The sequence below is a fragment of the Pinus tabuliformis genome, chromosome 7 (assembly GCF_031772625.1).
Source record: "Pinus tabuliformis cultivar Carrire ecotype Pingquan chromosome 7, CPIR1, whole genome shotgun sequence".
Lineage (NCBI taxonomy): Eukaryota > Viridiplantae > Streptophyta > Pinopsida > Pinales > Pinaceae > Pinus > Pinus tabuliformis.
The window spans coordinates 1,618,080,708-1,618,107,933 of NC_142293.1; the positions used below are offsets into that span (position 1 = coordinate 1,618,080,708).

Sequence of the window (27,226 nt, forward strand, 5' to 3'; positions counted from 1 at the left end):
AACAACTTGGGTTGAGTTACTAGCCCTGGAAGCCTTAGTTAGAAAAACGCTCTGGAAGCCCTAGGTGGGTGGAGTTACTAGTCCTGGAAGCCCTAGTTGGACAAACGCTCTAGAAGCCCGGAATAAGTTGTGGGTTGAGTTACTAGTCCTAGAAGCCTTGGTTGGAACAAACACTCTAGAGCCCTGGAAGGCTTGGGTAAAGACCAATTTGATGATGGTTTTGTGATGTCCGACCGTGAGGTGGAATCACTGTTTGATGGGTTGAGGTGGATGGCCTCTGGAAGCCCTAGATGGTTTTGGATTTATGTCTTCTATGAGATCCCACATGCATGCTTGGAATATGATACGGGGGTGAATGGCTAAAGAGAGATTTGGCTCAGCCATTCTATGGTCGGGTGGAATGTGGTAGTCCCATTTCGGGTTTGGATTTTGCATCATCAATATGAGGTTATTTCTCCTTGTATTTCTATGAGTATTATATTGGTTTATATGTGGATCATATGGTTATGATTTCCTTGGTATTTATGTTTCTATTATGTTGGTTATGTATATGTTTTATGACAGTAGTTATATATGGCTCTCATCATGTTTTTACTTGTAAATAGATGAACAATGTATCTATGACCTAATTGATGAAACTCCAGTTAATGTGTTGAGGCATCAATGTCTCTTGGCAATTATCAGATGAGTATGAGACCCTTATGCTTAAAATTGTTGTTTACACATGTAGATTACATAATTTTGATATGTTACGAAATGCTTGTCATGGCTAGTAGGGGTCCAGTTAAGGGTTTGTTTAAGTATTTGCATTTGCATCATTGCTTCATTAGTATCTTTCTGTTCTAAATGTGTCATTCAATTTTGGGCAGTAACATGTGCTTTGGGCCTAGAAAAGTGGATTAAATCCTGGGGACGCTGGAACAACACTAAGCAAAATAGTCCTTAGACGTTGGCATGCCTTGTCATGAGAGCGTCTAGAGCCTCCTGGACGTTGTCAAGCCCATAGCATGGGAGCGTCCAGAGGTCAATCATTCTAAAACCACAATGGGACCCAGGGATTGGTTACCAGATGTGTCGGGGTGGTTCTCAAGGGTCCTGTAGCTGATGTGGAAGGTATGTATGATGTGTTTCCATCGATTCCATTTCCTTAAGGTCACCTAAGAGGTTGAATCTAATCATAGTAGCCTATCGTCACATGTTTACCCCAGTTGGTTGGTTACTTCGGTAGATGTGGGAAGAAGGTGTTACACGAGCATTAGTCGCTGCTACAATCACCAGAGTTAGGATCCACGAAGGCGATTAGTCTATGTCGTGAGACACACGGGGAGCGTTGAACCTTATGTCCAACAATCTCCCCCCCAGAACGAGCCATGTGAGTTTCAAACTCGAAACCTGTCGCTTTGATACCACTTGTTGGAATCACTATTTCCATTAGACAAAAGCATATAGGCATTAGTCTTTGCTACAATCACTAGAGTTAGGATCCACAATTGGTGGTTATTCCATGTCACAAAACACACGGGGAGAATTGAACCCAATGTCTAACACCAACCTGATTCAGCACTTCGCTCTACTTGATTTGACCCAAAATTTTGGCCCTCCTGCAACTACAAGAGACCCATAATTTTGGCCCCTAACAATTGCCTAGAAATTTTAGCCCTTGCAATATAAACTTTCTAGAAATATTTGAAGTACATAGAGAGAATTTGTCCACATGTGTGAGCTTGAGAGAGACAAAGAGAGACATAATATGTCCTCCTTGTCCTTCGCTATGATGCCCATAAACTATCTTTTTGAGAGAGTGTGAATTGGTGCCTTGAGAAGGAGGTCAACTTACCTTTATATAGTGTTCTGCCTAGATCGAATGGGTGTGACTCTGCCTAGGCAAACTTGACTTGGAGGGAGGCTAACTGGATAAACTTGGAGCCAAAAATTTCAAATTCAAAATTCAAATTTTCTTTTAAAAGTCCAAATGTGACTCAAAATATAATTTTCTTTTGACTCTAGCATTTAAAATATGCTTTATAATAATCTATATATATACATCAATGGTCAAATATACATTATGATGATCGACCATAGTTACAAAATTCAACCCTCCCTCTTAACTAGGGAGGTATTCATAATGAATGTAATATATGTTCTCAAGTTGACAAATTTCTCTAAGAAAAGGTCATATAAATCATCATCATCTACCATCAACATTCACTAGTAGCCATATCTTGGTTGGTACCTAACCCATGGCTTATCATCAACATATCAAGACTCACTCTTTCAGAGTGGTCGCTCCTTAAATCTCTAGGCCTATCACTAAGCCAAAATGCTAAGATAATAACTCAAACCTCTTAGGGAGTACTAGCAGGCACTCACTCGACCCTCCTAAGAAGCAATCCGACCCTCAATGTTGAAATACCTTGTTGAAAAATGCAACAAGAAAGTCTCAATTTGATTTTGCCTTGGTCAAAATTGAGAAAAATTGAATTCCCACATTAGCAGAAAACTTGGATGCAGTTAACTTGTGTGACATGGCTTGTGTCACCTAGTTTACTCAGTAAATTTGAGTTAAAGGGCTTGAAGTTCAATTAAGCATGTGTGATTTCTAATTTGTAGCAATCAAAGTCAGTTATTTCAAGTTGTTTTTAGTTAAACTAGTTCCAACTGTTGGAGGAACTAGTGGAAGGTCAGTTGTGCACTGAAACTTCAGTCTAACTCACTGATCATCCAATTAACTAATCAATCAGTGCAAAGTAGCTAGTGCATGCAGAGAATTTGAGTTCCCCAGTTGTGGTGGAGATTTCAAGGCAATTTAACAACAGTTGTAAATTAGTCTTGAGTGTACAGCTGTTGCATGCAGTCACATTATCAACCTTGGGAATTGCACAATAATTTTGGAGGAAATTCCTAAATAATAGGGGGCTAATTTCCTCAAGGTTTGCGCAAGGAAATAGGGGCTCAAGCAGAGGCAGAAATTGACTATGTCTGGGTCAAAGCTTCTTAGTGAGCAGAGAGATAGGTTATTCACTTGCAGGTGCTAGCAATTGTAATACATCTCTATTCATCATATTAATCCAAGCAGGCATAGGAGATTTTAGTATATTGCTTTCCCCTGGAAAAATATTGTGCGCATGTGTGTTATTTCTCATTACGTATTTGTGATTGATTTTATAAATTATGAATTGAATTTCGCAGAGCAGTAGAGTAGCTTTGTGTCTTGTGATTTTGATTAAAACTTCGTATGCAATTGCAAATCTACACCATAATTTCTACATGGTATCAGAGTTGGATTCACATTAGAACGGGAATTTCAAAGTTGTTTCTCAGGAGGTTCGAATTTGCAGTTTGGTGTAGCAAGATCTCTTCAGAGTTAGGAAGATGACCTTCAACGGACTGAGACTAGAGTATGCCTTGGAAGGCAACTCTAATTTCATTGCATGGAAGGATCACATGGAGGCAGTGCTTGATGACAACAAATTGCTAGAATATATCAAGACGGACATTGCAAAACTAGCATCAGATGATGCCCAGAACCTAGCTCAATGAAAGAAAGATGCAGCCAAGGCAAGGAGAATAATCTTGGAGGGAGTGCGAGACCACATTGTCTCAAATATCCATGGGAAAGAAACTCCTTACACAATGTGGAAAGCACTAACAGATCTATTTTAGAATAGCAGTGACCACTGGAAACTGGCACTCAAGGATAAACTTTGAAATATTAAAATGCAAAAGAATGACATTATTCTGCAGTATCTGAGCAAGTTCACACAAGTTTGTGATGAGCTTGGAGGGGTTGGTGTTAATGTTGCAGAAGATGAAATGGTAAGCCTAGCCCTTCTAGGCCTTCCCAAGAGTTGGCATAGCTACCAAGATTTACTGAACGGGAGGGAGAAATTACTGAATTGGGAATGCTTGTGGTACGAATCTAAAGGCGAGGATGAAGAAAAAATTGCATTGGTTGAGAAGGAAAAGAAGGGAAAAGGGAAGAAATCTCAAACCAAACCAGAATCCAACCAAGGGGGCAAGAAGAAATATTTGTCCAAAATTAAATGCTTCAATTGTCATGAATTTGGGCATTATGCCACGAAGTGTCCACACAAAAAGTCAAGCAAGAAGACCTCAGGAGGAGCAGCAGGTGAAGCTTTGGCTTCATAGTTCGAGCTTGACTTCACCCTTATCACATGCATGGCCAACACAGTGATGGGGAGCGTGTGGTACTTGGACTCAGGTGCATCATTCCACATGACAGGGTGTAGAGACTTTTTCAGTGATCTGGAGGAGAAAGATCTCCAAATGTACAGCGCAACTGAGATTGGTGCAATCACGTTTTAGAGGGAGTCAGGCTCCCCTCTCAGACTCAAGGATGTCATGTTCATTCCAGGCCTAAAGAAGAATCGCATCTATGTTGCAATTTTGGAATACCATGGTTATTATGTGATCTTCAGGAAAGGGAAAGCATTCCTGAGACACATAGCCATGGGACAGGTGAAGCGAATTGGGGTTCGTGTGAAGAACCTATATAAGCTAGATGTGGAAGAATGTGTTGCATTAAGCAGTAAGGCGGAGAAAGCGCATAGCCGCGATGTTGGTGAACTTTGGCACAGAAGACTTAGCCATTTGCATCATGGCGCCTTGAAGATTATGCAAAAAATAACCACTGACCTCCCTAAAGGAGCACTTGAGCAGTAGGATGTATGCAAAGGATGTACCTTGGGGAATTACACAAAATCCACATCCCATGATCAGGGCAACAAAGCACATGCAATCTTAAAAAGGATCCACTCTAATGTTTGTGGACCTTTCTTGAAACCCTCCACTACTAAACACGAATATTTTGTCAATTTTATTGATGACTTCTCAAGGAAGTGTTGAATCTTCTTCATGCGGAAGAAAGATGAGACATTCTCCAAGTTCGTAGAATTCAAGGCATTGGTTGTGAAAGAAATTGGCAAGAAGGTGAAGGCTCTTAGGAGCGATAATGGAGATGATTATGTTTTGAATGAATTCAAAAATTTATGTGCGAAAGAAGGCATTCGAAGAGAGCTGACAGCACCCCACAACCCACGGCAGAAAGGGGTGGATGAGAGATACAATTGTAGCATTGTGGGGGTAGCAAGAGCTATGTTACATGACCAAGTCCTACCTCTACATTTGTGGGTTGAGGCATGCAACAAAGTAGTCTACTTGCAGAACTAGAGTCCTCATCGGATTCTTGGTATGATTACACTGAAAGAGGCCTTCTCGGGGAGAAAGTTGGATGTGTCACACTTCAAGATTTTTGGAGCCTCTGTTTACTGCCATGTCTCCAAAGAATCAAGGAAGAAGCTTGAGCCGACAGTAGAGTTGGGGGTATTTGTGAGTTACATAGAAACTCCTCACAACTACTATGTGTACTTACCTTCCCTTAAAATGACATTTGTGTGAAGGGATGTGAAGTTTAATGAGGAGAAAGTGATGTGGTGCTCTCTTAAGAGGGAGCTTCAGATACCACTAGAAGAGGAGCTTTTAGCTCCAAAGGAGGAGCCTCAGAAAGTTGTGGAGCAACCACAAATTGAGGAGAAAAGAGTGGAGTCATCCACTCAAGCAGAACCATCCAGAGAAGGTAGAAAAAGAACCAGGGAAGTTGATAGACTTGTGAAGGACATGAGGGAGAATGTGGGAGCTCCTTAGAATTTGCGCAAGTAGAGAAGTTCACCTGAATGGTACATTGGCTACATGGTTCTAATGACTTAGCTTGTAGAGACTGAGCCATCCTCTTTCGAGAAATAAATAGAGCAACATGTATGGGTTGAAGCAATGGTGGAAGAGTACGAATCCATTGTAAAGAGCAATGTTTTGGAAGTGGTCCCAATATCGGTAGATAAATCAGTTATGGGTTCGAGATGGATTTTCAAGGTTAAGCATGCAGCAGATGGAAGCACAGAGAAGTATAAGGCTAGATTTGTGGCCAAGGTATACTCTCAAGTTTAGGGAATTTACTATGAGGAGACCTTTGCTCCTGTAGCAAGTTACTCATCCATTAGATCAATTCTTGTATTGGCTACACAGATGGGGTAGAAGATCCACCAGATGGATGTAAAAACAACATTTCTCAATGGGGTTATTAAGGAGGAGGTGTACATCAAGCAACCGGGAGGTTTTGAGACATTTGATCAAAAGTCTCATGTGTGCAGACTCAAGCGAGCGTTGTATGGTCTCAAATAAACACCTCGTGCTTGGTACACCAGGATTGATAGTTATCTCACTGATTTGGGCTTCACCAAAAGGGGAGCGGATGCAAACCTCTATCACATCTTGGTAGAAGGAAAATTGCTTATTATTGTCTTATATGTTGATGATTTGATTTGAATGGTGATGAGCAATTGATCAGATCTTGCAAGGAGGACCTTGCAAGGGAATTTGAAATGAAGGACATGGGTCTCATGCACTACTTCCTCGGGTTGGAAGTATGGCAAGGCGATGGGGAACTATTTGTGTCTCAAGGCAAGTATGCAAATGAGATACTACAGAGATTTCGCATGGAGAGTTATAAACCCATGGAGACACCTCTAGCGACAAACTAGAGGAAGGAGGATGCCACTTTAGGTGAAGAAGTGGATCTTACCATTGATCGGTAGTTAGTGGGTTCACTAATGTATCTTGTGAACGCACGACCAGATAAGTGCTATGCAATCAACCAGTTGAACCAAGTTATGGTTAGGCCAACCAAACTATATTAGAAGGCAGCTAAACATGTTTTACGATACCTCAAAAGCACTACCCAATTTGGACTATGGTACAGACAGACAAAGGAAGTGAAGTTGTGTGGCTTCAAAGATGTGGATTGGGCAAGGAGTCTATCCACCCGGAAGAGCGCATCAGGTTGAATTTTCAGTGTTAAGTCTGCAACGGTTTCCTGGTACAGCACGAAGCAAAGATTTGCGGCGCTCAACTCAGTAGAAGCATAATACATGGTTACAAGTCAAGTAACATGTGAGGCAATCTGGATGAGAAAGATACTTGCAGGACTATTTGGTCAGACAATGGATCCAATTGTGATCTACTATGATAATCAATGTTGCATCAAGCTCTCTGAGGATCCTGTATTTCACGATCGATCCAAGCATATAGATATCCAATATCACCATTTATGGGACTATGTGCAGAGGCAAATAATGTTGCTACAATACATTCCAACTGAGGAACAAGACGCTGACATTTTGACAAAGGGTTTGTCAAGAGGGAAACCAAGTTCCACAGGTGCAAGATAGAGGTGGTTGCTAATCCCTTTCTTATTGAGAGGGAGTGTTGATAAATGCAGCAAGAAAGTCTCAATTTGATTTTGCCTTGGTCAAATTGAGAAAATTCAAATTTCCACATCAATAGACAACTTGGATGCAGTTAACTTGTGTGGCATGGTTTTTATCACCCTGTTTACTCAGTAAATTCGAGTTAGAGGGCTTGAAGTTCAGTTAAGCATGTGTGATTGCTAATTTGTAGCAATCAAGGTTAGTTATTTCAACTTGTTTTCAGTTAAACTAGTTTCAACTGTTGGAGGAACTAGTGGAAGGTCAATTGTGTAGTGAGACTTCAGTCTAACTCAATGGTCATCTACTTAATTGATCAATCAGCCCAAAATTGCTAGTGCATGTAGAGAATTCGAGTTCCCTAGTTGTGGTGGAGATTCCAAGGCAGTGTAACATCAGTTGTAGACTAGTCTTGAGTGTACATGTGTTGCATGCGGTCATATGATCAACCTTCGAAATTACACAATCATTTTGGAGGAAATTCCTAAATAATAGGGGCCTAATTTCCTCAAGAATTGTGCAACAAAATAGGGGCTCAATCAAAGGCTGAAATTGACTAATTCTAGGTCAAAGCTTCTTAGTGAGCAGAGAGATAGCTTATCCACTTGCAAGTTGAGTTCAGATTGAGCTAGCAACTGTAATACATCTTTATTCATCAAATTAATGCAAGCAGGCATAGGGGATTTTAGCAGATTGCTTTAACCTAGAAAAATATTGTGTTCAAGTGTGTTACTTCTCATTGCATGTTTGTGATTGACTTTCCAAATTTTGAATTGAATTCCGTGGAGCAGTAGAGTAGGTTTGTGTCTTGTGATTTTGATCAAAACTTCATGAGCATTTGCAAATCTACACCATAATTTCTACAGGCCTCAAACCCTTCCTTGATTAGTGATTGGGTCTTGATGTTGAGATATGATCTGTGCATGGATGTGCCTATGTTATTTTGTGCAACGGATCGATAATATTGTGAAATACACAGGCAATGAATCAATTAAAGAAAACACAACAGGCAACACATATAAACACAACAAGTTTAATAAGGAGTTCACCCAACACTCATGCACTACGTCTCATGGTCCAGCCTTCAGTGGTGGCCTCTCTATTATGTTTTCAAAGCAGAGTTTTTATAACAGTGAGCTCAATTTGAGTCTCACACAACAGATATAAATCAGCAAGACTGTACTTAAATCCCCCAAGTCTTTGGAGTACATAAACTCTCCTTACTTAATTTTGACCTCTATTGGTCACAATGGTATGAGTCTAATCTGAGACTCAATACATGACAGGCATATACGGAGGAGTTTGCTTGAACCTCTCAAGCCTTCTTTGGAGTACACAAACTCTCTGACTCTCTCTGGCTCAATCTTAACTCTGGCTCGATGTTGCCTTTGCTTCTGCAGGTCATCTCAGCTTCTTCTTTTTGCTCTCTGCTTTTTTCTTTCTTAACTTACCTCCTGCTCTCTTTGTCAGTTCGTGGCTTTAAAGCCAATTTGCTTTCTGACTGTTCGTTTCTGCTTCCCGGCTTTCCGGTTACCCTGCCTCTATCCGTTTGAATCCCTCTATTTTACGTAATCATCAATGTATAACGCCTCACAGGGAGGTGGCCACCTATTTCATAACGAATTGAGTGTCAGTTCTCTTGGACATGGCCGTTTATTCTGTAAATAACAAGAATGCCCGCGAAACACGACCTTCTGCCAACGCATCATCCATGTCGGACTTCAAATCCTATACAACTCTGCCTATTGACCCCGTCAAATCAGGTCATCCATCGGAACGCGTCTTCGTCGTTGATCTGGGGACCCCAAATCCTACAGTCATCATCCATATCGGGCAGATAAGTAACATGATGTTTACCTGTCCGATGTGAACGGTTTTCTCTCTCTTCCACTGAACACATGGCACTCGTTGTATGGCATCGAGCGGAACTCGGTTGAAACCGCTTACTGCTCAAAGCCCTTCCCATATCCCGCCAGTTTTTGTGGGACCCCGCTCCTGACGGGATCGGAACAATATCTGTTGCATTTTATTATTTTTCGGGTCTGTGGGCTTACGACCCTTCCTTCTTTGAGAAGTTTTCCCTGCGATATGCAATTAGCAACTTGTCGCTAATCGCATATCAGATACTACCCATGTTCCTTGAAATGGCCTCTGGATTGCTAATTTGCGATAGCGCGCGTTACCATGGGCCGACGATCTGCGCGCTTGACCGACGATCCTCATTGCTCCGCGCTGATCACAAATTGCAACTGTTACGAGGATATCTCTGATAAGCTCGATCTTTATAAGACTTGTAGCCTTTGGCATAATTTTGGAGAGTTCATGAAAACTTAGAGAGTGTTCTAGGATCCAATTTGGATCACAGCCTTCCCACTGAAAAAGCTTTTGGACCACCAAAAGTTGGTTTTTAAGCATCAATCAAGTGAGGATATAGATTCCTTGCTTGCCCAATTTCTATCCATCTTGCACTGCTTGGTTTTGAACCCTTGAGTCCAATTCTAAGGTACTCAACATCCCCTCTGCATGTAGTTCTCACCTTCGTGTCCAGAACTGTATCTTCCTGCAACTCATTGAGATATTCAGGCAACAGATCATCAATAGAAGGCAATTGACTTTGCTTTTCGGGATCTTCAATCAATGAAGGTTCAAATAGTCTCAAGTTTTCTGCATTAACTACTGAATAGATGTTCATGTACGCTGGCAAATCAAGGCGAAAAGCATTCTCACGGATTTTCTCAAGTATCTTGGAAGGTCCATACTTTATTGGCTTCAACTTCTTACCTTCACCTTGCAATCTGTCTTTGATGATATATAGCCAGACTTGGTCACCAACTTGGAAACTATGCTCAGTCTGATGCTTATCATGCCTTGCCTTGTACTTGGCTTGGTTCTTTTCCAGCTGTTCCTGTACTGCCTGGTGAAGCTCTTGGATTTGTTCAATAAACTTGGTTGCATTGTCCACATCATTGTGTCCATCAACCACTATGTCTTTACCAAAGACAAAATCCAAGGGAGACGTGGGTATAAAACCAAAACAGGTCTCAAAAGGAGATCTATGTGTAGAAGAATGTTTAGCCCAGTTGTAAGCATGTTGCACATAACACAAATGTTCATCCCAAAGCTTGGGATGCTTGCTGCAATAGCCTCTGAGAAACTGGATCACTGTCGGGTTGACCACCTCTGTTTGGCCATCTATTTGTGGATGAAAGGTTGTGCTCTTTTTTAGTCTGTTGTCCATCAATTCCCACAGATTCGACCAAAATTTCCCAACAAAACGGGAATCTCGATCAGATACAATGGAAGTGGGTAATCCAAAATGAACCCATACATGCTGAAATAACAACTTTGTTATTTGTTCAACTATAATCTGTTTGTGACAAGGTATTAAAATACACATTTTGCTTAACCTATCCACAATAACATATAAATAGTCATGACTTTTTCTAGATTTAGGTAGTCCCCCAACAAAGTTCATGGAAACACTTTCCCAAGGATGAGAAGGAACTGGTAGTGGAGTGTACAAACCCAATTTTCTATTGTTGGGCTTGCTTTTAGCACACATAGTACACCCTCTTACATATCTAGAAACTATTTCATGCATTTTTGGCCAATAACAAAATCTTTGCAGTTGTGCAACTGTTTTACTTACACCAAAGTGACCTGATATTAGAGAAGTGTGTACTTCTCGAATCATCTTTACTCTTTCGGTTTGAGGAATGCATAACTTTCCAAAATGATACAAGAGTTGGTCCTTAACATGATAATCCAATTCTTCTACTTGTTTGTCATGACTTAAAGTTGCATATACATCTTTAAAGTCTATATATTGAGCATATTGTTCAATGTAGCTTTCATGCATTACTGAGTTATGCTTAAGTATAGTAGATGCATTTATGATTGGTCTTGAAGTGGTTGATTATTAGTATGTATAATTGTCTCTTTTCCCATTAGATAATGTTTCCAGTTTTTCACTTTGTACTAATGCATACAATTCTTTATCATATGTGGGATAATTAACTACTGCAGAATTAAATGTCTCAGAATGATAACATATGGGTTTACTGTGCTGCATCAGCACTACTCCCATGGCATAGTCACTGGCATCGGTTTCAATCTCAAATGGTCTTTGAAGATCGGGCAATCCTAGTACTAGTGTTGTGCTAATCTTTTCTTTTAAGGTGTCGAACGCTTTCTGCTATTTGCCTCCCCATTGAAACACACTGTTCAATCATGCTAAAGCATGTAAGGGAGCTGCAATCAAGGAAAAGTTAGCAATAAACTTTCTCCAATACTATGATGCTCCTAGGAAGCTTCTAACTTCTGTAGCAGATTTGGGTTTAGGCCACTTTATAATGACTGCAACCTTAGAGGGATCTATCTTCAATTCACCACCCCCTACAATATGACCCAAATAATTCAAAGATGTTTCGCCAAATTCACATTTTGATAGCTTAACATAAAGATTTTCTCTTTTCAAAACATCTAGAGTCTACTTTACATGCTTCAAATGTTCTTCTCATGTTTTACTAAATATAAGAATGTCATCTAGATATACAATGACAAAATCATCAATAAAAGGCCTGAGTACATCATTCATTACTCTCATGAAAATAGCAGGAGCATTAGTTAAGCCAAAATGCATAACTAACCACTCATACAATCCCTGCTTTGTCTTGAAAGCAGTGTTCCATGCATCTTTCTTTGCAACTCTAACCTAATAGTAACCACTATGCAAGTCCAACTTGGAAAAGTAAACAGCTTCTTTCAACTGATCTAATAGATCATTTATGTAAGGAAGGGGATAACGATTCTTTATCGTTATCTTATTCAGTGCTCGGTAATTAATGCACATTCTCCATGAGCCATCTTTCTTTCTCACCAAGACAATTGGAGACCCACATGGTGATGTGTTAGGTTTTATGAACCTTTTCTCGAGCAACTCTTGTACCTACTTCTTGATTTTTGCATTCTTTACAGCAGATAACCTATACATTCCGATGTTAGGCAATGGAGCATCTTGCTGTAAATTAATATCATGTACTATTTCCTTTTTGGGTGGCAGACCTTTAGGTACTTGAAATAGTATATCATATTCTGAAACAAATTTTTCTAAATCAGCTTCTTGTTTAGTATTACAGCCTTCAAATACATTGGTTTTATCATGTTTCTTTTCCTTTACAACCATCAGTAAAAATTGTTTGCATGAATTTACAATTCTTTTCATCTTTCCTAAGTTTATGAGAGTATAATTATTCTTGAGTTTATGAGCTCTTACAATATATTCAATTCCATCTTTAACGAGTTGATACTTATTTTCAACTCTATAGAAAATTGTTTTTCTATCATACAAGTAAGGACTTCCCAAAACAATTCCACATATATCCAAGGGAATTACATCTAACTCAACCTCATCTACAAATGATGAACCAATGGCAAACCTAAGTTTACATTGTCTAGTCACTTGTAGCTTTGTTTTATCACATAACCAACCCAATGGATATGGCTTCTTGTGAGGTGTGGTTAGTAATCCCAATTTTTTTACAATTGCTTCAGAAATTAAGTTTACTTGTGAACTACTATCAAATAAAGTATCAATCTTTTGATGCTTGGAAATAACTCTAATATGAAAAAGCTCATGTCTTCTTCTCTCATTTTCTTCACTATCAATAGTTTGTGCAGAATTACAAGTAAATGCTTCAGAATTTTTACCTTTTATACCTGTGGTTGTGATTGTTGTTTCATCCCCTGAGTCTGACCCAAAATCCTTCTGAATCGCTACAGCAATCTTCTTCTTTTTGCCATCGTACTTCTTAGGTTTCAGCTCCGGATGCAGAATCCAACAGTGTTCCTCATCATGCCCATCCTTCTTGCAGTGAGTGCACGAAGGTTTGGTCTTTTGTACAGCATTTGCCTTCGTCTCTTTCCATTTCTGCTTTCTCTTTTCCTTGTTCTTGTTTGCAGTGGTTTTGATGATCCCCTAACTTCTGGATTCACATTCTTGCCTCTAGGCCTTTAGATGTGTAGCCTGAACAAGTACCTCATCTATGCTAGTAGGATTAAACATGAGAATAGTATGTCTCAAATAACTATGTAGACCACCTATATACTTCAGCAGAGTTTCAGGTGAGTCTAAAGAAATGCCTAGAATCAAAGCTCTTTTTCTAAATTCTTGGGTGTAACTTTGTACACTTTTCCCTCTCAATTGGCGAAGAGTTTGCCAACTCATCATAGCTTGTTGCATATAAGCTAGTGGATAGAATTGTTTTTTAATTGCAAAAACAAATTCACTCCAGACAGAAAGGATTTTACCATGCTTCTTCATGTCAGCTTGTGTCCTACCTTCCCACCATACCAAGGCAGTGCCTCCAAGGCGTAGGCTGGCCAGCTGAATCTTACTTTTGTCTGAATCAATGCTCTGCACCCTATAATACACATCAATCTGTCTAATCCAGTTATCCAGTTTCTCTGCATTCAACTCTCCATCATATATTGGCAAATCAAATTTAGCATCTAATTTAATCAAAGATGTCTTTTTTTTATTTTCAGGGCTATTAGGAGGTGTGGGAAGTTTTTCTTCTTTCCCTTTGCCCTTAGAATGGTCATTGAGGAGAGATTCTTCTGTTCCTTTATCTTGTTTGGAGTTTGATGAATCTTCATCTCGACCTTTCTTAAATTCTTTATACATTTCCTCTACCATGGCTCTCATAGTCAAGAAACTATCCATGAACTGAGGGTCTGATTCCAAGGGAATTTCTTCTGACATTCTCCCCCTAGTATAGACTCTACCAATTTCTGGGTTAAATTCGGCCAATTCTCCTCCTCCTAGTTTAAGCTTTGATCTAGTTATCATTCACTAACAGTCCAACAAAATTTTGTCTAACCTTAGCAACCTAGAGCTCTGATACCACTTGATCTGTAATTGATTTAAGACAAACAATAAGGTATTACAGACTCATGTGCATGGATGTGCCTATGTTATTTTGTGCAACGGATCGATAAGATTGTGAAATACATAGGCAATGAAGTAGTTAAAGAAAACACAACAGGCAACACATATAAAGACAAGTAGTTTAATAAGGAGCTCACCCAACACTCCTGGGCTACGTCTCCTGGTCCAGCCTTCAGTGGTGGCCTCTCTATTATGTTTTCAAAGCAAAGTTTTTACAACAGTGAGCTCAATTTGAGTCTCACACAACAGATATAAATCAGCAAGACTGTACTTGGATCCCCAAAGTCTCTGGAATACACAAACTCTCCTTACTGAATCTTAACCTCTATTGGTCACAATGGTATGAGTCCAATCTAAGACTCAATACATGACAGGCATATACGGAGGAGTTCGCTTAAACCTCTCAAGCCTTCTCTGGAGTACACAGACTCTCTGACTCTCTCTAGCTCTGTCTTAACTCTGGCTCGATGTTGCCTTTGCTTCTGCAGGTCAGCTCGGCTTCTTCTTTCTACTCTCTACTTTTTGCCTTCTTAACTTGCCTCCTGCTCTCTCTGTCAGTTCGTGGCTTTAAAGCCTATTTGCTTTCTGATTGTTCGTTTCCGCTTCCCAGCTTTTCGGTTCCCCTGCCTCTGTCCATTTGAATCCCTCTGTTCTGCATAATCATCATTGTATAACGCTTCACAGGGAGGTGGCCACCTATTTCATAACAAATTGAGTGTCAGTTCTCTTGGACATGGTCGTTTATTCCGTTAATTCCAAGAATGCCCGTGAAACACGACCTTCTGCCAACGCATTGTCCACGTCGGACTTCAAATCCTATACAATTATGCCTATTGACCCCGTCAAATCTGGTCATCCATTGGAACGCGTCTCCGTCATTGATCTGGGAACCCCAGATCCTACTGTCATTGTCCATATCGGGCGATAAGTAACATGATGTTTAGCCATCCGATGTGAGCGGTTTTCTCTCTCTTTCGTCGGATGTGTGGCACTTGTTATATGGCATTGGGCGGAACTCGGTTGAAACCACTTACTGCTCGAAGCCCTTCAGATATCCTGCCGGTTTTTGTGGGACCCCGCTTTTGACAAAATCAGAACAATATCTGTTGCATTTTATGATTTTTCGGGTCCGGGGGCTTACGACCCACCCTTCTTTGAGGGGTTTGCCTTGCAATATGCGATTAGCGACTTGAAACTACCCTCGTTCCTTGAAATGGCCTGTGGATTGCTAATTTGCGATAGCGCGCGTTACCATGGGCTGACGGTCTACGCGCTTAACCGACGGTCCTCGTTGCTTCGCGCAATTGCTACGAGGATATCTCCAATAAGCTCGATCTTTATAAGACTTGTAGCCTTTGGCATAATTTTGGAAAGTTCATGAAAACTTAGAGAGTGTTCTAGGAAACAATTTGGATCAAGAGACCTCACTCAACCCTTCCTTGGCGAGTGATAGGCTCTTTGATGTTGAGAGACCTCACTTAGCCCTTCCTTGGTGAGTGATTGGGTCTAGACTTTACTCAACCCTTCATGGTGATTAATCAGGTCTACTAAGAGGCACTCACTCAACCCTACATGGGGAGCACTTTGGGCCTCTCGGAACATTCTCCCTATCAAGAGAATGTCCATCCATGTTGCTATCAAATCAACACTCCCTCTCAATGAGGGGTAATCTCAACAACCCCCATCTTATCTCTGAAGTACGCAAACTTCTCTCTGGGCAATGGCTTCGTCAAAATATCAGTTGTGTGCTCATCAGTGGAGATGTATTAGAGCCTTATTTCTCTCCTTTGTACCATGTCTCGGATATAGTGGTATTTGATCTTAATATGCTTCGACATGTCATGGAACACGAGATTCTCAAAAAGCTTAACACAACTTTGATTATCACAATTGATTCTAGCTCTTAGTCGAACAGTACTACAAACAAATTTTGAAGCCATACTGACTCTGTATATGCTTCATTGGCTGCAATATATTTTGCTTCTGCAATGTTGAGTGCAACAGATCTTTGCTTCCTACTCATCCAAGATATCATAGCGAAGCCTAAACTGAAGAATACCCCTAAAGTATTATTTATGTCATCAACACTTCCTGCACATTGAGCATCTGTATATCCCTGAAGCTATACACCTTTATTTGTGACATATCTCAAACCATATTTCACTGTACCACGACGATATCTCAAAATGTTATTTGCTACAATCTAATTCTCATGTCTTGGTTCCACTTTGCACTGAATCAATGTGTTCACCACAATGCAAATGTTTGGTCTAATGTTAACCAAATGTATCAATGAGCCAATCAATCGCTTGTACATAGATGGATCTACCAATCTAGATTCATAGCCTCTTAACTTCTTAATGTTAGTCAACATGGGAGTATGCATGGATTTATAGTATATCATGCCAAATTTCTGAAGGATTTCAATAACATACTTTCCTTGACCAAGGAAGACTTCACCAGGTTTCTGCCATACTTCTAATCCCAAACAATAATGCATCAAACCAAGATCCTTCATATCGAACTCAAAGGCGAACTACTTTTTACACTGAATGATGAGAGGCTCAGCCCCTGTCAAAAACAAATCATCAACATATAGCAATAAGATCATAGGTGTATATTCACAACCTTAAAATAAAGGTTTGGATCGAGATCCTTTTTGGTAATCCCGGTCTCAACAAATAGCTATCAATTTGAGCATGCCAAGCTCTTGGAGTTTGCTTGAGTCCATAGAAGGCCTTCTTTAACCTACAAACATGAGATTTCTATCCATGCACCTCGAAACCTTGAGGTTGTTCTATCTACACCTCTTGCTCAATCAGGAAGCAACAAGAGAAATAATAGATCTAATGGAGGTGTACCTTGCAATTGGAGCAAAGGTCTCATAATAATCTTGTCCCTCTTTTTGGTAGAACCCTCTAGCCACAAATCGTGCCTTGTATTTGTCGACACTTCCATCTGTAACATGCTTGATCTTGTATATCCACTTGCAAGTCACAATTGACTTTCCTTCTGACCGTGGCACAACCTCCCAGACATCATTCTTCATCATGGATTGGTATTCTTCATTCACAGCCTCCTTCCATACTTGTTGGCTAGTTGCTTCTTCATAAGTGGAAGGTTTTGCATTAATAAGGTTAGTTATAAGGGTTGCATAGCTAGAAAACCTTTTAGGTTTATTAATCTCTTTAGATGTGCCATTAGGAGCTACATGTCCCTCTGTTTCTTCCAATCTAGATTTAAACAATGTTGGTCTCTTCTTGATTTCTGGAACAACAACCGGTTCTAACAGTTCACAAGGCCCTTTTGCCTCTCTTGGACATTCTATAGAACTTGAACATTCTTCCTTAGAAGCCTCATGCTTTACTTCTTCGAGGGAGTCCATGGAAACTTCCTTAGACTTCCAATAAGCAGCCTTCTCATCAAAGGTGACCTCAATACATCGCTACTCTGGAATGTAGATTCTATAGGCTTTTGATGATTCATTATAACCAACAAATATGTCTTTCTTTCTTGAAGGTTCTAGCTTGTTCCTCTTATCCTTAAGAACAAGGATGTAAATAGGCAACAAATATTTTCATATGTCCAACCTCTGGCTTTCGTCTAGAGAACACTTCTTTAGGAGTCATATCTTCTAGAATTCTAAGAGGACTTATATTCTGAATGTATATAGTTGTCAATAATGCTTCTCTCCATAAGAACATTGGCAAATCCCGATCATGCATCATAACATTGATAGATTCTTCAATGGACTTGTTCTTTCATTGTGTCACACCATTCTATTATGGATTGTAGAGAACAATCAGCGCCCTCTTAATCATGGTTTTCTTACAGAAGGCAACAAGTTCGTTTGAGGTGTACTCCCCTCCATTGTCAGGTTTCAAAATCTTGATCTTCTTACCTGTCAAGTTTTCCACTTTAGCTTTGAATTCTTGAAACTTAGTCAATACTTCATCCTTGGTCTTCATGAGATATATCCATGTCTTATCAGAGAAGTCATCAATAAACATCACATAGTATAAGGAACCTCCAAACAATCTCACAGGCATAGGAACACATACATTAGAGTGAATCAAATCCAAGACTTCTTTAGATCTATTGTCACTACTTGGAAATGGTTTCTTGATATTCTTTCCATGAGCACACCCTTTACATACACTTTCATGATCTATATGCTATTCAGGGATGCCTTAAACTATTTGATTTAATCCAAGTAATGTTCTATAGTGAAGGCGGCCATATCTACTATACCATAGTTCACTTGGATTGATTTCATCATGTATTAGGGCTTGATTTGGTTGACTCGCGAGCCTATACAATATTCCTTCACGAATTTCAATGACTAGTATCAACTATATTAGAGTCCTTGGGCCATAAAAGTTCTTTGCAAACCACAAAGGCTATTCTATCTCCTTTATATTTTTCAAACCCGGTATGCATAGAACATTGTTGAGATGAACATTGTTACCAAATTTCAACTCAATGGATGCCTTTCTAACTCCTTTGATTGCATAACTAAGGTTGTCTCCAAGCTCTACTCTTTGGGATAGCCTCCTTTCCATCATGCTAGTAAGATTTCCACGATCTCTATTCATATGAATTAATGCACCACTATCTACCAGCCACATATCATCATCATCTACAATGGAACCTTTTAGAGCAGAAAAGTAAAAGAAATATTCTTCGCGTTTAGACTTCTTTGGATGTGTTGTTTTCCCTTTCTCATTTTGTTATTAGCCTTCTCAAGACAAACTCTTTTATAATGTCCAAATTTCTAACAACCTTAACATTGAATTTTCGACATATCCTTCTTCCTTTGGGGAGGAGGTGATCTTCTTCCTAACTTCTTGTTTTGAAAGCCAAACTTTTTCATTCCTTTATTCTTGAAACGAGGTACAAATGCTTGAGAAGCTTCTTCCTTTATATCTCTTGTTGTAAGCCTCAATTCTTCTTGAGCACAAGAAGTCCATAGTTGTTCAAATGAAGAAGTTTCCTTCCAGCTACTTATACCTGCTGCAAATGTGTCTTGCGTTCTAAGCAGACCATTGAGTGTTGTAGTCACAAGTTCATTCTCAGAAATGGTTTCATCAATTGCTTGTATTTGGTCTCTTAATTGAGAGATTCTTACAAAATATGAAGCTACAATGTCATCATTTGTCATCCTTATATCATGGAGCTCATTCTTCAAGCTCATGGCTTGACCAAAGTTCTTGATGATAAATATATTAGTTAAATCATAATACATCTTCTTGGAAGTATCAAGCTTTGCAATATACAAGATTAAATTATTTCTAATGGAATCCACAATGACACTCATGGCAATAATGCCATCTTCCTTAAACTTCTCTTTTCCTCGGTATTTGTTGCTTCTACAACCTTCCCTGTTACAATATCCAAAACTTTGTTCATTGTAAGAATAAATCGATTCTAGTTTTCCAAGCTCTGAAGTTTGAGGCTCCTTCTAACTTGTTCTCTAATTTCATAAAAGTCTTGGAAGAACTTCAATAATAGTGATCTCAAAGTGGGGTTTCTTCAAAGGTGATCTCAGTGTTCCTTCCTTCACCAAAGCTTTGATCCCATGTTGATTTTCTAAGTGCAATAGAGACTAGGACAATATTTCTAAAAAAACTGATTACTTTTGATGTTGATCTTCTTTTAATTGTTTCAATATATCATTAAACAATTATACTTCATAAATTCAATCATACAAGAATAGTAGAATAGTAGAGATCACAATGCACAAAGAGAACACAAGATTTAACCTAGGAAAACTCAGAAGGGGGAATAACCCAACAACCTTTTCAATCAACAAAAGACACCTAGACCTTATAGTCATTAACTAGGTCACACTTGGTCAAACCCTCCAAGTAGTGCTTCTCAACCTAATTCATCACTTCACACTGCTTGATCTAGCCCAAAATTTCGGCCCTCTTGCAACAGCCACAAACCTAGAATTTCGGTCCCCGACAACTGCCTAGAAATTTCAACCCATGCAATAGAAACTGCCCGAAAATATGTGAACTATAGAGAGAGAGAGAGAGATAGAGTATCCTCATGTGCAAGCTTGAGAGAGAGAAAGAGATGTATTTCATCCTTCTTTTCATCCTCCTTGTCCTTCTTGATCTTCATTAGGATGCCCAAAAATTGTCTTCTTGAAAGAGTGTGAATTGGTGGCTTAAGAAGGAGGTTGAGCTGCCTTTTTATAGAATTTTGCCTTAATCAAATGGGTGTGACTCTGCCTAGGCCAACTTGACTTGGAGGGAGGCTAACTTGACAAACTTGGAGCCAAAAATTTCAAAGTCAAAATTTCAAATTTTCTTCTTTTAAAAGTCCAAATGGGACTTGATTCAAAATATAATTTAAAATATTTAAAATATGCTTTACAATAATCAATATAAATACATCAAGGGCCAAATATACATTATGAAGATCAACCATAGTTACAAAATTCAACAGTTTCTACCATGTCGATCCGGTGAGACTCCCAAACCTCCCCCTTCCTTTCCAGTATCATAAAGTCCTTGAAGACATTGGACGCAGAGGAATTGTTCGGACGGCCAAAAGTGGTCGGAATCAGGGCAAAAAAATTCAAAAAATCATGCAATGGTAGTGTTTGAATCATGTTTTTGATGGTGGAAATGGATTCAGCACCATCAAATACCTCGATGACACACAAAATATTGAAGATTGACAGCGATAACTAGGATTTCGACAAATTCATGCCAGATTTAATCAAATATGACCAGAGTGTCCATAATTTTCAAGGAAAAAAAAGCAGTCTGGTTAGACTATGGCAAAAAAAACCATTTAAATTAATTTTAAAATTATTTTAAATTTAAGTTAATTTTGAAATTATTTCAAATTTAAGTTAATTTTGAAATTATTTTTAATATAGGAAACTTTGGTGATTTAACCCTTTTTGAAAAAAAAATTTACTTTTATATAATTTTAAACCAAAATCTTAAAGTAATATAATTATATTATTTTTAATTAAAGTTTTAATGCCGAAATAATTTATTGATTTGGGTGCCGATATAATATTAATTAGAGTTGCTTTTATTAAATGGGCTTGACATGCTTTATTAATCACACTATTATATTCAATTCAACCATCAGTCTCCATGGGAAAAGACGCTGAGAGCAGGTATCCTCAAATTATTTATTTGTCATTTCGAAGCCAGCCAATCGAAACAGTCCAAAATATTACAATAGATTTTTGGATGGTGGTTGAGCAGAAATTGTTTTTAAATAAAATATCATATTCTATTTGCATGCTCCAAATTTAATAACTATTTTATCAATTTATATTAGTTGAGCACAAATTGTTTTTAAATAAAATTACATATTCTATTTGCAGGTTTTAAATATAATAAATATTTTATTAAGTTATATTAAAAAAAAAATTGAATCTTTTGAAATTAAATTTTAATAAAGATTATAAAGATTAATTTTCTCACTCATTTATATATATAAAATAGGAAATTTATATATATATATATATAATAGGAAATATGAGGAAAAGGGGTTGCAGAGGAGATAACCTGATTTGCATATATTAGGAAAAGAAGTTGCAGAGGAGATAACCTTGTCCATATCCAACATCTAATCTCCTTGTCCATATCCAATACCTTAACAGTTGTATAGTATTTTTTATATAAGTAAATTATAATAAATTATATTTATTAAATGAGTTGTTGGATTGTGAAGAATTTACAATTCAAATTTGTAATTCTTTTACTGAATTTTTAGACATTCTACCCAGAAAAAATTCCAAAACTTATAACAAATAGAATACAGCTTTACTACTATATTATATGGTGCTTGTACAGAGTTGGGAAACACAGTAAAGATACCTTGTGCTGCTTCAGCTTCACGGTAAATTATTTATCCTTATGGCACACCTAGAGTCTTAGGTTATCCACTTATATTTGGAACTTGGGCTTCTGCGTGTGTGGGGGAAAGTTGCCTCAGTTGTTAGTTTCCTATTAAAACGCTGCTTCGTTAGCCATGAACATTTTCTTTGCCATTGGAACTGCAAACATGGCATTGGTAAACTGTGTATTTATTATTGCACTAAATATAGTCACCATTGCACTGAGAATAGATGCCAATACACTCCATACCCAGGGATCTATCGCAACAGAGGAGTTACCGGATGTTGATTCGTCCCATGGAACTCTGTTAGTAAACATTACTCTGCTGAACAATGCAGTAGCCGAAGGAGCTGGTAAGCGTTTATATGCTCTTGTCCATTTTTGGTTTTTAAAATGCACTAAATATGTCACTGGTTCATTGCTGATCGCAGTCTGTTTAGACGGAAGCCCACCAGCTTACCATTTACACCGGGGATTTGGCTCAGGAGCACATAGCTGGCTAGTTCACATGGAGGCAAGTCATTTCTCTTCGTCTTCTATTTCTCTATATCCACCTGGTTTTAAAGGTAATCATTGTTGTTAGCCACCGGGCAACTGAATTGGCAAAGCTGTGTCATCCGCATAAACTGTATCTCAAGTGTTATGCAACAAAATATAAGATTCAAGGTTAAAATCTTTTTATTAACTCAGGGAAAGGACTCATAGAATGGACATATATAAACACTTGGAAGTTATAGTGATAGTGGATCTGTGTTATAACTTTCCAGGTTCAAATTTTTTTATTAATCCATTGAAGAAGCATATGTAAAAACCTACCAGTTACAGTTATAGTAAAGTTGTGTTATGACCAGTTACAGTTATAGTAAAGTTGTGTTAGGTAAATCATAAGATCTAAGGTTCAAATCTTTTTTATTAATCCATTAATCCACGGCAAAGGCATATGTAAACACCAGAAATTATAGTGATAGTGGTTAGAATGAAATATGAAGGTAGGCTAGGATTAAGTTATAGTGATAGTGGTTAGAATGAAGTATGAAGGTAGGCTAGGATTAAGTATGAAGACCAGCGATGGGCGATAGTGATCCGATTAAGTATGAAGACCAGCAATGGGCAACAGTGATAGTGATCAGATTAAGCATGAAGACCAGCGATGCTCTGTTATGATGGTTTTTTTGTATTGGAAATTGTTAGCTGCCTGTTATGATGGTTTTTTTGTATTGGAAATTGTTAGCTGCTCACAAAGTGTATATTAAAATCAACTCTGAGTAAAACTTGCTGAGAAAATACCTTAAAAGTTATAATTAGAATGGTTAGAATCAAAAATGAAGAAGCGTGACAATGATAGTGATGGGAATGGGAATAGGAATAAGTGACAATGATCGTGTGACATTGATAGTGATGGGAATCGGAACAAATATGAAGACCAGCAATGCTCTGTTATGGTGGTTTTTCGTATTGGAAATTGTCAGCTGCTCACAAAGTACATATTAAAATCAATTCAAAGTAAAGGTTGCTGAGAAATAGGATAATGTGCCAATATTCCGATCTATTAAGATTGAAGTCAGTTTTGCTGCGAAAATTCTATGCAGGGCGGAGGACTGTGTAACGACATATCCTCGTGTTTGGAGCGCGCTAACTCTTCATTGGGTTCTTCTCTGTACATGGAAAAAGCAATAGCATTTTCAGGCATTTTAAGTGACCAACAATCACAAAATCCAGGTATTTCAAGTCTAGAGTAACGCCATGTGACTATAAATTTACTATTCATAAGTTTCATTGACACTAGCGAAAATTTGTTTGACAGATTTCTCTAATTGGAACCGCGTTATGATTAGATACTGTGATGGATCGGCATACACTGGAGACGTTCAGGAGGTAGACGCGGTATGTTGGTTCCAATATGTTTTAGAATGTTTTCTTAGAACAATTTTCTGCTTGAAATGGGTGAACTTTCTGGGATTTTGTTGGGTATGAAAGATAATTTGTCAAATGAGACAGCAATTCGATGTTGGTTCCTAACATAACGGTATTTCAGATTACCAAACTTCATTTTAGAGGGCAAAGGATATGGCAAGCTGTAATGGAAGATCTTTTGGCAGAGGGAATGGATGAAGCTGAACAGGCAAGCTCTCCTAATTATCTTTTATGTTATGAAAATGAAATGTGGGTTGTCAACTGATTTGTTGAAGTCATCTGTTGCAGGCTCTACTTACTGGCTGTTCAGTAGGTGGCCTATCTACATTTTTTCATTGCGATGATTTTCATAATCTTCTGCCTAGGAATGCTAAAGTCAAGTGCATGTCAGATGGTGGATTTTTCGTTGATTCGTATGTGCCCTCAATAATATTTTATCTGAAATTACGCTCGTCGATATTTGCCCTGCACTTGAAAATTTGGGCATATTCAAGTGTTTGATAAATTAATTTACACATGGCTGCCTTCCAAATGGGGCAGGAAGGACATTTCGGGAGTATATCAGTTAAGAACACTGTATCAAGAAGTCATCACTCTTCATGTACATATCCTAGAACTTTTCTTTACAGACCTAATCTTCGCTATAATCTCATTAAAATAATTGTTTTTTATTAGCTGTATTCTTGAATTTGATATTGTATTGTAGGGATCTTTAAAACATTTGCCAGCTGCTTGCACATCAAAAATGGATCCTGCAAGTCTGGTAACTATGAATTTCAAAAGTTTCTTTAATTTGAAGTTGCATTACGATGGTTTTTTCTGAACGCATATCCTTACAACGTTTGATGATATAAAATGCCAGTGTTACTTTCCACAATATCTCTTACGGTTCATCAAAACGCCACTTTTTGTTGTCATTGATGGATATGATCCATTCCAGGTATACAGAGAATTTATTTTGACCCTTCCACTTGTTTTCTCTGCAGCATAAGATATATTAAATGTGATTTATACTCTGTATGGCTCACATGTTTCCTACAGATTAGATTCGTTCTGATACCTACCTCAGCAGATCCAAATAACCATTGGCACAAGTGCAAGATGAGTATCAAGAGCTGTGCTCCATGGCAATTGAAACTAATGGAAGGTTACTTTCTGCAATACCCAGGCCTTTTCTTTCTGGCAACACCAAACACTTCTCCTGGAATTCCAAGTTTGTGATGAAACCTATTTTATTCCTTATTCTATTCTACTTTGTTATTGAGAACAGGATTGAGAAAGAAAATGCTGAAGGCACTGAAACCAGTGTCGAGAGCGAAAACTGGAGGGCTGTTTATCAATTCATGCTATGCACATTGCCAGACAAATGTGCAAGATCTGTGGCACTCAACTAGTTCTCCAAGATTAAATTCAAAGGTTATATTAATTTTTCCGATAATATTTCTAAAAGTTATCCTTAAAGTTAGTACAGACAAATATTTGGAGAGAATTTCCAAGATACTTAGGCTTTCGTTCACTGACAGACCATTGCAGAAGCAGCTGGAGATTGGTTTTTCGATATTAGTGCTGTCAAGTATACTGATTGTCCATACCTTTGCGATTCGACTTGTCCCAACCTTGTCTGGCAAGATTGGTTTTCCTGTAGAAGTGCTGTCAAGTATATTGATTGTCCATATCCTTGTGATTCGACTTGTCCCAACCTTGTGTGGGAAGCTTGAAATCAAATAAGTAACGTTTATGTACCATTATGCGTTGTCATTTGCATCACCAGTACATCTATTAAGAACAAAACAGAACCTCACTATTCAGAATATTTTGTTGAAATTTGGTTAATTTGTTCGTTAATATTCGCGTCTTCTAAAACGTTGCAACCATCTTTAAAGTTTTCCCCCACATATATTATTTTGTTGAAATTTGGTTAATATTCATGTCTTCTAAAATGTTGCAGCACTCGTTATAGTTTTCCCCAGATATATTATTTTGTTGAAATTTTTTATTTTATTTTTTTGGTTAATATTCATGTCTTCTAAAACGTTGCGACATTCATTATGGTTGGTTTTCTCCCACATATATGTTACACTCATTATGGTTGATTTTCTCCCACATATATGTTATTTAGTTTTAAATCTCACTAATTTACTAGTTTTTTTTAGAGAGTGGGAAAACCTATAATAACTCATTTGTCAAATCAACAGTGGGAACAGCCATTACTGGCTGCTATCCGCAAATGCAGATTGACTCATCACTGTTATTCAGGGAAAACCACACCACCTATAATTACCCCGTTGGTGGTCCATAAGAAAGCAGGCTTTCACTCTTACAAGATGTCTTTACCAAACAAAAACAGTTTTAAAACATATTCCAAAGCCAATTTACTAATTATTCACAACATAGTGATATTCTCTCAATTCTATAAAACCCTAGTGTATATTTGAGATTATACCACTCCACATTGTTATTTTTTTTATTTATGTTTGGCTCTCAAATGCTATCAATTCGGAAGTTAGAAAGATCTTACCAAATGATGATGTATGGAATGACTTTCGTTAACATTTTAAATAAGGTATCTCTGTATTAATAAATGTCGGTGTGCAAACTCCCGGATCCGGGTGTCTGACAGCAGCACAGGTACGTGGCTTGCGGTTTGGATGGGTGCGTGGTTGATCTTCACCGCCACACATCCTCTCACAACTCCGGTCATAACTCCTCCTGTGCTCCAGATGAATGAGACTTTAATGACGCCAGTACATCCTTCTCTGCCGGTTAATTTCTTGATCATGGCGCTATCAACTTGCCATAATCGTGTTTCTCCCTTCCGCTCTGGCTCCTCCTCCTTTGCAGTTGCAGCGGTTTGCTCTCGACCTCTCTCAGGAGTAAACCGGGCTTTGGTTCGTTGGAGGAGCTTCTGGCTATGCCCTCAAGCTATCCTCTGTTTCCCCTGCTCTTTCGCTTGCCACCCGCTTGCTACCCTCCCTTTCAGCATTCTGAGCGCTGAAGCCAAGTTTGTTTTCATCCTTTACTGCTTCCATCGTCTACCAAGAAGCCCAGATCACCCTGCTCCTCCAGCTATGCCGAAACTGCGACAGTGGATGAGCTGCAGAAGAGGCAGCTCTCGAGGGCAAATTGGACGCCAGGCTGTCTCCTCCACGACGGACTCCTCAACCTCCTGCTCGGACTTCCGCTCAGACAGGTACCCAGCTACTCGGAGT

At 38.6% G+C, this 27,226-nt stretch overlaps 1 protein-coding gene and 1 long non-coding RNA gene across 9 annotated transcripts in view; one reads left to right on the forward strand and one right to left on the reverse strand.

Annotated features, from left to right (window-relative positions):
* LOC149254414 (uncharacterized) overlaps nucleotides 1-27,226 on the reverse strand; it is a 216,662-nt gene that overhangs the window by 146,725 nt on the left and 42,711 nt on the right. For 2 of the 6 annotated variants that reach the window (XR_016267162.1, XR_016267154.1), the window contains exon 3: nucleotides 22,476-22,657. The exons of the other annotated variants lie outside the window; for them this stretch is intronic. This is a non-coding gene — a long non-coding RNA (uncharacterized LOC149254414). Of the gene's footprint in view, nucleotides 1-22,475; nucleotides 22,658-27,226 lie in introns of those variants that run through there. 6 annotated transcript variants of the gene reach the window in all.
* On the forward strand, nucleotides 21,930-26,030 carry LOC149254415 (pectin acetylesterase 8-like). Of its 3 annotated transcripts, XM_089460154.1 has the most exons (12): nucleotides 21,931-22,456; nucleotides 22,535-22,617; nucleotides 23,693-23,822; nucleotides 23,908-23,987; nucleotides 24,139-24,225; nucleotides 24,306-24,430; nucleotides 24,558-24,618; nucleotides 24,724-24,780; nucleotides 24,880-24,957; nucleotides 25,059-25,164; nucleotides 25,288-25,433; nucleotides 25,541-26,026. In XM_089460154.1, exons 1-12 carry the CDS (start codon nucleotides 22,237-22,239, stop codon nucleotides 25,733-25,735), a joined length of 1,368 nt encoding a protein of 455 aa, XP_089316280.1. In that variant the 5' UTR covers nucleotides 21,931-22,236; the 3' UTR covers nucleotides 25,736-26,026. The 3 variants fall into 3 exon arrangements, with proteins under 3 accessions (XP_089316279.1, XP_089316278.1, XP_089316280.1); XM_089460153.1 differs by having other exon boundaries at nucleotides 21,930-22,617; nucleotides 25,541-26,028; XM_089460152.1 differs by having other exon boundaries at nucleotides 21,930-22,617; nucleotides 25,288-26,030.